At 41.5% G+C, this 9,507-nt stretch overlaps 1 protein-coding gene across 3 annotated transcripts in view; it reads left to right on the top strand.

The window, feature by feature from the left end:
- Positions 1-895: 895 nt before the first annotated feature.
- Positions 896-9,507, top strand: part of fam120b (family with sequence similarity 120 member B) — a 16,309-nt gene continuing 7,697 nt past the window's right edge. For all 3 annotated transcript variants that reach the window (XM_069693693.1, XM_069693695.1, XM_069693692.1), the window contains exons 1-11: positions 896-940; positions 1,314-1,451; positions 2,245-2,435; positions 2,982-3,115; positions 3,255-3,377; positions 3,558-3,749; positions 4,107-4,380; positions 4,487-4,664; positions 4,941-5,042; positions 7,011-7,183; positions 8,903-8,995. In XM_069693693.1, coding sequence (XP_069549794.1) covers positions 1,316-1,451; positions 2,245-2,435; positions 2,982-3,115; positions 3,255-3,377; positions 3,558-3,749; positions 4,107-4,380; positions 4,487-4,664; positions 4,941-5,042; positions 7,011-7,183; positions 8,903-8,995 — 1,596 coding nt within the window. In that variant the 5' untranslated portion in view covers positions 896-940; positions 1,314-1,315. The remainder of the gene's footprint in view (positions 941-1,313; positions 1,452-2,244; positions 2,436-2,981; positions 3,116-3,254; positions 3,378-3,557; positions 3,750-4,106; positions 4,381-4,486; positions 4,665-4,940; positions 5,043-7,010; positions 7,184-8,902; positions 8,996-9,507) is intronic.

Genomic DNA, 9,507 nt, shown 5'->3' with positions numbered 1-9,507 from the left:
TTGTCATCAGTAGAACCAATTACTTCAGATTAGACAGCTCCACAGTTTCCAACATCAATTTGAAGCTCTATAGTAAGTTGTAAAAGAACAGAATATTAATGCAGCTATTTCAACATCTGTACAGAGTCAGGGTGTAAATTGTTTTAAGGCAAAGTGACCCTTATCCATAGACTATAAAATATAGTAAAGAGTCATTTTAACCGCAGGTGCTTCTGGGAAAGTTCCCCAAAACCTGTAGGCCAAGTTCTTTGAGATAAATCAAAATGCCTGCATTGTCTTCATGAGTCCAGCAGTCACAACTCTCCACCGGGTGATTGAAAATCATGGTGGGCAGATTTACAACACAGCTCCTCCCTCCTTGAAGATCAGTTGTTTGGGAGAAGTGGGTTGTCCTCACAATCCGCAGAGCATCTGGCTGAGGAACGACAGATGCTGACAGCTGGACTGACAGCCAGCATATGTCCCTTTCTTTATACTGGCTCTGCTCGGACAATAGAGTGGAAGGGACGGGGCTGCTTTGTGTTGAGAAGGTAGACCTAATAGGCTGTAACTCTTGAGAGGAACCCCCATTCTCCAGGGGAGCAATTAGCCCGCCTCTGATCTTGGCCTGGAGAGGTATTATGAGGAGGACTGAGCCCCTCAAAACCCACAGAGGTTCATTCTTATTCATGACACCTTGGGATGTTTATTTCAGCGTCAGTACTATGGTGGTTTATATTACATTTATTTTTTATTTTTTTTTGGCCCTGCACAGTCTTTAACGTTTGTATGAATCACGCATATAATCTTAAAAAGCGACCTACTGATCTTGAACGGCCCCCACCGCCAAGCACGTGCGCTTTGTTTTGCAGCGTGATGACGCCACGCGTCGATCACAGGAAGTAATTCGAATTTACACAGAGGGAGCACAGCACGGACAAATGCTGCTCAAGATTTGAAAGTAAGTTTTTTTTTTTTTTTTTTTTGCCACGTGGAGCCATACTAGGGTTAATAGTATTTGCAAATATAACATGAGTTTGTTTGTAGGGACAGGAAACGCGTTTGCCTCGGAAATATAAATGAGTCAAGCGTCTAGCGGCTAAGCTAACGTTTAGAAACCAGGTGTACGCTCACCCGACACTGAGGTGACTCATCTTCACCAGCTGCCACTGTGTGTTTGTCGTCCTGCAGCGATGACAGTTGACCTATTTATTAGTTAAAGAAACGGGAAATGACACCTTCAGTCCAATAGTTTGACATAATTCAACACAGACAGAGCCGAGATGTTTGCAGTAAATGTCTCTCTTTGTTTCTGTCTGTTTCTGTTTTTGCAGGAATGGGTGTGAAAGGTCTTCAGTCCTTTATGGAGCGCTGCTGTCCGCAAGCGTGTGTGACAGTGAACCTGAGGGAGATGGCCAGGCGACATGCTGCCAACAGCCAGCAAGGCTTCACAACCACAGCGGACACCATCAGCTGAGTTTATTTCAGTGAAATAATGACGTTCGTAAATGAGCAAACAAATAAAAAGCAGTGCATTTATCCACGTGGACCTTTCAAATGCGTGCATTGAAAACGGTGACATAAAATCCTACAATAATATCAGGAAATGGCCAAACAAAACGTAAAGAGAGAACAGGCAGATACAGTGTAAATGGAGATCTGCTTCACTGCTCCAGCAAATAATAAATAGTGTTTACACCTGCCCACATTGGGTTTTTTTTTCAGTTCATGTCAATGTCATGCAATATAATCACGTTACATCACGTTTGTACTCACAGATGGATTCAGCTTCAAACTGTTGTGCTTTTCATAAAGTCACAAAGACACAAATTATGGGCTAATGACAGTATTGTGAATCATTTTGGAAATAAAAGACAAATACATGTAATACAAATAAATGTTTTCTTAAGAACAATATAGTTTTGTCATATTCATAGTATAGTGTTAGCAGTGGCATTTAGTGGCTGTATTCTAGTGGTAGGTACATGTAAGTCTTCTCTTTAACTGCAGGTCTTAACAATAGATGTAAAGTTTGTAAAGTCTGTAAATTAAAAAAGATAACACTTTACAAGCCCATAATTAGTAGATGTAAGCACTATAGAAATATTTATTTAATGATTTATAACAGAGTATAATGTAGTTGTATGAAGATATGGGGGCAGTTTAATGTTTATTAATGTAGAGTTAGTATTTACAGTTGTCTGCTTAGAGTGGGTTTGCATGCAGGCTTGCTCTCTGTTACATTTGTATTTCTCTATTTCGCAGGTCCAACACTTGTTGTGGACGGTATGGCCTGCCTGCGTCACTGGTACTCATGTAGGGACTGGGTGTGTGGGGGACAGTGGAAGGAGTACATTGATGTCCTGAAGAGCTGGGTGGAGGTGTTTACCTCCGCGGGCATCAGACTGGTCTTTTTCTTTGATGGAGTGGTGGAAGAGCAGAAAAGACCAGAGTGGGTGAGTAGGACGAAAGATAGTTTTGTGTTGGTGAGTTTTACAGTCACTGAAATATTTATAAAGCAAATATTAATTTTGCACTGAATATTTTTTCTGAGTTTTGACAATTGTACACATTTCCCATTAAGCTAAATGGACTTACCTATAGCACTACACTAGATATTTTCATTAATAACTTAAGGAGTGTTACAAATGGAACTTCTTTATGGGAATATGGTCATGTTTAATGTTTGGTTTTCCTTTATAGCTCTTATGGTGTGTTTATGGAGACACAGCGCATGTTTTAGCTCATCAATCCAGCTTTTGTGAACCATCATTTGAAGAGTTAGACCATCATTCAGCTGGGGATGCCACTTGATATCCTCAGAAACATGGCTGATCTAACACCAGAGGCCGGGCTCGTTGTGCACTCCAATAACACAAAGGATTGTTGAGCCACACACAAACCATCTTGAGCTCCATTTGCGAGTGATTTACTCAACTGATTTTTCAAGTTTACCTGGTCTCCCCCTCCTGAATACAAACAATATCCTCTGCGGTCTACAGGTGAAGAGGAGACGCAGAGTGAACGGGGAGGTTTCTAAAATGTTTGGCTACATCAAGGAGCACGGAGAGCAGCCTGGCAGGGAGCTCTTCTGTCTGCCGTCTGGTCTCGCAACATTCACACCATTTGCTCTCAGGTCAGCATTGAACAGAAGGATGATGTGGTATCTATCTTGTTCAAAATATATACAGTGATCCCAAAGTTAATTATTGATTTAAGCGAGTACGTTTCCCCAGATTGGATTTAGTCGGTTATAGATCCTGTTGTTGTTGCAGGTCGATGGGCCAGGAAGTGTTTTGCACAGTGCGGGAGGCGGACTACGAGATTGCAAGTTACGCTCGTCAGCATGGCAGCATGGGCATTCTGGGGCAGGACTCAGACTTCATCATATATGACAGGTTTGTAAAAATTATCACATTGTTACACTTGGATTTTAAAAGTAATTTAAAATGGCTGCAGAATGACTTAAAATGCTGAATGTGATAACAAACTCCCAGATGTTTGGGACTTAGTGTTTATGATAAATAAGGCTGTCTGATGTGATCATGTATTGTGATCATGTGATCTTATCTCCAAAGTGCCCCCTACTTGTCTGTGGCAAAGCTGCGTATAAACAGCCTCACCACCGTCATGTACGACCGGCAGAGGCTCTGCCAAACCATTGGACTGCCTGTTACCCAGCTGCCACTGCTGGCCTGTCTCCTAGGTAACGATGTGGTGTCTGAGGAGCAGATGCAGCATATCAGGAACATTGCCATGGCAACATACAGGTATATGTGGAGTTTTTCTCTCTATTGATGTTTACTGTGAATATAGCATTTGAATTTGCAGTGTTATCCTCTTCTAAATATATGCTGGCTTTGTTATTGACTAGATTTACCACATAGAGGCCACCCTTACATAATATTTAAAAGGAATTTCCATAGAGTTATTTTCAAAACCCTCCTTACTTCAAAGTTTTTGTAGTCTGACAAATTGTGATAACTGTACCCGTGTCTGAACATTAGCATGTTCAGTTTTGATGTTCTGAAACCAGATCCACATGACGTGCCGAACCGACACTTATCTTTTTTTGACATTTGCAAGGGAGCCAACATAGTTAAAGGTCTTTATTTTCTTGTTCTCAGGAAAAACCAGCCTGCTCCACACTCTGCTGCTCCTCAGGGCCAGGTGGTGCTAGCAGTGTCCCAGCTGGTGAGCTCTTTGTGGAACAGAGAGGAGGAAGAACCTGGACTTGTCCCACAGTCTCTGAATCTGTCCGCCCCTGACACAGAGGTCCTCCAGAAGGGGATTCGCTCCTATGTTTTACCAGGACAGAAAGGTCTTGAGCTGGGGGAGGACATTTCTGCACCTCCTTCTGCCTCTGCCTTTGAGACATATGTTAGTTCAGAAATATTAAAGGTATGTTGTGTATCACACACTGTCTGTGTATATGTACTGTGGAACTCCCTGCAGTCTTTAGTCTACCAGAATGGCTAAATATTTTTCACTGTGTGGTTTTCCACAGGCATGTAGAGAGAAGCACATAGCAGCAGAGGGTTTCATGGTTTACAATGTTGTGTGTGCGGGAGTCACTGAATGCAGCAACACACTGGAGGATGAGGAGGACGCTGAGCTGCTGCCTCAAGCCCTCGTCTACAAGCCCTGTAGACAACAGATCTACGGTCTGCTGCTCGGGCACGATGGTACGACAGTAAACACACAGGTTACACACACTGACATAAGCACACATGTATATATACACAACGTGAAAAAAATGCATGTGCAGAAAGACACATGAAAACGTACATCGGAGAGTTCACGGTATTACCCACTGTGCACACACACCTCATGAGAAATACATGTCCAGAAGTGGAGTTTGTATTGGTACTTTTTTGTGTTAAAATTGTGGTTGAAGAAATAATGACAAGAATGCTTTGAAGTCAATCTAAGAATAACTTGGACTTCTTCTGTGTTTTTAGGCAGCACTGTGGACCTTCCAGCAATCAGAGAATGGTTTGTCTTCCCTGGAAACCCTTTGAGGGAACCTGACATGGTCCAACCGGTCCCCGTCAGCCTCCCATGTACTGTCCCTGATCGTTTTTTATACTTCACACTTTATGTCTGGGGACAGGTTAAGGCAAAATGGGATTTCAGTCTGATTTTTTTTTTTTTTTAAATACAAAGGTTTTCATAAGCCAGCTCTACAGATTTTTTTCCCCCTCACTTTTACAGAGCATCTGGAAAGTATTCACAGCGCTTCACTTTTTCCAGTTTTCAAGTTAGTTTAAAATTTTTGCAAATCTATTAAAAATAAAGAACGAAAATATAACACGTACATAAGTATTCACAGCCTTTGCTCAATACTTTGTTGAAGCACCTTTGGCAACAATTACAGCCTCAAGTCTTTTTGAGTATGATGCTATAAGCTTGGCACCTATTCTTGGGCAGTTTCTCCCATTCTTATTTGCAGGACCTCTCAAGCTCCATCAGGTTGGATGGGGAGCGTCAGTGCACAGCCATTTTCAGATCTCTCCAGAGATGTTCAATCGGGTTCAAGTCTGGGCTCTGGCTGGGCCACTCAAGGACATTCACAGAGTTGTCCAAAGCCACTTCTTTGTTATCTTGGCTGTGTGCTTCGGGTTGTTGTCCTGTTAGAAGATAAACCTTCACCCCAGTCTGAGGTCCAGAGCGTTCTGGAGAAGGTTTTCATCAAGGATGTCTCTGTGCATTGCTGCATTCATCTTTCCCTCCATCCTGACTAGTCTCCCAGTTCCTGCCGCTGAAAAACATCCTTACAGCATGATGCTGCCACCACCATGCTTCACCGTAGAGATGGTATTGGCCAGGTGATGAGCGGTGCCTGGTTTCCTCCAGACATGACGCTTGGCATTCAGGCCAAAGGGTTCAATCTTTGTTTCATCAGACCAGAGAATTTAGTTTCTCATGGTCTGAGAGTCCTTCAGGTGCCTTTTGGTGAACTCCAGGTGGGCTGTCATGTGCCTTTTACTGAGGAATGGCTTCCATCTGGCCACTCTACCATACAGGCCTGCTTGGTGGAGTGCTGCAGAGATGGTTGTCCTTCTGGAAGGTTCTCCTCTCTTCACAGAGCAATGCTGGAGCTCTGTCAGAGTGACCATCAGGTTCTTGGTCACCTCCCTGACTAAGGCCCTTCTCCCCCGATCGCTCAGTTTGGCCGGGCGGCCAACTCTAGAAAGAGTCCTGGTGGTTCCAAACTTCTTCCATTTACGGATGATGGAGGCCACTGTGCTCATTGGGACCTTCAATGTGGCAGACATTTTTCTGTACCCTTCCCCAGATCTGTGCCTCGATACAATCCTGTCTCGAAGGTCGACAGACAATTTCTTGGACTTCATGGCTTGGTTTGTGCTCTGACATGCACTGTCCACTGTGGGACCTTATATAGACAGTGTGTGCCTTAACAAATCATGTCCAATCAACTGAATTTAACACAGATGGACTCCAATCAAGTTGTAGAAACATCTCAAGGATGATCAGTGGAAACAGGATGCACCTGAGCTCAATTTTGAGTGTCATGGCAAAGGCTGTGAATACTTATGTACATGTGATTTTTTTAATTATTTTTTTATTTTTAATAGATTTGCAAAAATTTAAAAATAACTTTTTTTCAAGTCATTATGGGGTATTGTGTGTAGAATTTTGAGGAAAAAAATGAATTTAATCCATTTTGGAATAAGGCTGTAACATAACAAAATGTGGAAAAAGTGAAGCGCTGTGAATACTTTCTGGATGCACTGTACAATGATTCACAGATTGTGCCAGCGTGTCTTGGTTGGTTAACTTTGGAATATTCCAAATAAGCACAACACAAGTCGTGTGGTTATATATTTATTTTAAGATTTCCTTGGTACTATGCTTCCTCTGTAAATAAATTAGGTCTAGACTTCACCTCTTGGGCATCAGTGACCATCACAATGACTTTGAAGTTTCGTCATGCTTAATACATTAATGACATGTGTTTTTTTTAATCCAAAATCCTACAGTATCTTTTCTTCTGTCTGAATTTGTAGGTGATCGACCCAGTCTGGACTTGTTATGGTTCAGCACTGGTCCTGAGGTTTCTGCTCTTCGCCTCACAGCCTTCCTTTCGATTTTTGAGTGCCTCAAGTTGTCAGAGCTGCACGGCGCTATTGACGACTCTCTGCTGGCGGCTCTTTGTCTCGTCACATACATTGTCCTACAGGTAGTGTCAGTTTCATAGTAAGGTAATAAAAACACAGCCAGAAGAATTTTTATTTGGTTAACAAAAGTTAATTGACGATAAAAAGAAGGAAATGTGTTGTTTAACTAGAAGATTTATGCAGGCAGTCTGATGATTTCATTCTTAGACATATTCGGTAATGTCTCAAGATTTATTTAAATCAATCCCAAATGGCAAATTTAATTTAGTTTCTTTTTAATTGAAACACAGGTAAGTGATTTTCTCTGCTGTTATACATGTTTTTATCCTCTCCCGCGATCTTATCTTGAGTCTCATGTTGGGTTTTCCAGTTATAGAAAACATGAAAACATCATTATTGACAGGTCCTTTGAAAATGATGACGTCTTCTCTGTGGTTGATTGGTCTCTTTTGGTTTTCATTGGTCAGGCTGCGTGTTTGGCTTTGGCTCCAAAGAACAAGTTAAGCTGTGAAATGAATGGGTCGTATAGCTACACCTTGTGATTTATGTAAACAGAAAATGAAAGACCAAATATATTTGGTGACAATTAAACATAGCAGTGAGCTTTTGATTTGGGATTTACATCTATGACACATACACAACAATTATTCTGCTCTTTTGTCAACATGTGATGTGAAGTTAAACATCGCTTGTTGACTCTGTTCCGTGTTGTTTTGTCGTGGCTTGATTGTAGCCATTGTCACCCAATGGGAGCCCAGTTTAGCCACAGACACTGGTCTTTGTAACTCCATCTCTTACGTCAACAACAGGTCTGATAACCATCCAGGGGCTTTGAATATATCAAGAGTAAATTCTTAATTCACCTCAGTGATCTTATGTCCTCATATTGGTTGTTTAAACTCCATAAATCGGAGCTGTTTGTGATCCTGTTGTAATGCCTTGCGACTACTTTTCAAAGTCTGTGAAAGAAGCAGAGATTTGTGTTCTTGGTTTGTGCGTTTTGCATTGACGTCATGTGATTGAGCTTTAACACAACAGAGATCACATCACCTGGATAAAGGATAAAGATTTATGCGTCACGTAAGAGAAGAAAACATATATTATGCTGCAGTTTAATTAATTAACTCTGCAGCAAACACTGTTAAATGGTTCTTAAATGCCGCCATACAAAGTTGCTTTTTCAAAGAATTTAAACATCTTGAGTTTTCAAACGGTGCTCGTGAAATTTGAGTTCTGTCTTATAATGTTTCAAAATAATGCCTAAATTCAGTGGTTGTTGTTTGCCACACTTTATATGATATTCGTTGTGTTTAACTTGTAGCATTTTACCTTTTTCACATATTCACATAATTTTACCAGCTCAAACAGACGCAGCTGAACTCTTTGAGACACAAAGATCATCTGGTATCCTTCCAGACTGATGCAGGTTTGTAGTCAAACAGATGGGCGGGTCAGTAGCAGCCAGTGATTAAATGGAATGACGACCACCAGACATACGGGGAAGCAGCTTGTTAGATGGACCTTTAGACGGCCTGCCAGACAATAGTAGCTTTTGTCTGATCACTGCTACATTCACATTCCCTCCTCACTCTTTTATTTAAATAACTCAAGGGTTTGTTTGTTTTGCCCATACAACTGGGCAGCCTTGTTTGGGCCATCAGCATTGTTTCTTTTTCTGTTGAAATGTTGCAGTGAGCAGACAAAACAAACTGACCCACACAGGGACGTGATCGAATTGGCTAACTGTATATTTTCCATTGTGTGTGTGTGTATGTTTTCAGGTTCAAACTTTGTCTCAGGAGGACGTGGATGCTTACCTGAGTCAGGCTGTGTGTCTGAGACTAAAATCCCCTGAGGAGCTCCAGCAGATCCAGGTCTGTCACAGCCACCAACCACGCGCGCGCACACACACACACACACACACACACACACACACACACACACACACACACACACACACACACACACGCACGCGATATTAAAGCCCATTGTTTCTCATTGTTCATAAAAAATGTGATTCTGAGTTTCACCCTCACTTTCTGTCACCATAAATCCAAACATTTCTGTGTTTCCTGGTGCGAGGAGACAGTGTTCAATGACGTTGACAGTAAACAAAGCCCTCTTATGGTAAACAAAGCTCTGAAAACTTTTCCATTAATAGAAAGTGAAGAGAAAGAGGAGAGAAAACACAAATGAGCTGCTGATTGACAGTGTGTCCAATGAAATGCAAAACAATAACAAAAACAGAAACAGTTATGACAAATAGCAGTGTGGTTATGTTGCAAATGGAAATTTTGAACTATGGATTTTTTTCAAAAGTATTTAAAGTTGAAAATAAACACGTTTATTCCTATTTTCATTTTCTCTTTTGTAGTTAAATATTTAA

The sequence above is a fragment of the Brachyistius frenatus genome, unplaced genomic scaffold, assembly GCF_029030835.1.
Source record: "Brachyistius frenatus isolate BFR_SWC_R1_liver_20210118 unplaced genomic scaffold, ASM2903083v1 Contig_15, whole genome shotgun sequence".
Classification (NCBI taxonomy): domain Eukaryota; kingdom Metazoa; phylum Chordata; class Actinopteri; family Embiotocidae; genus Brachyistius; species Brachyistius frenatus.
Note: the sequence above shows the minus strand (reverse complement) of the source record. Positions and strands in the feature narration are given on the sequence as shown.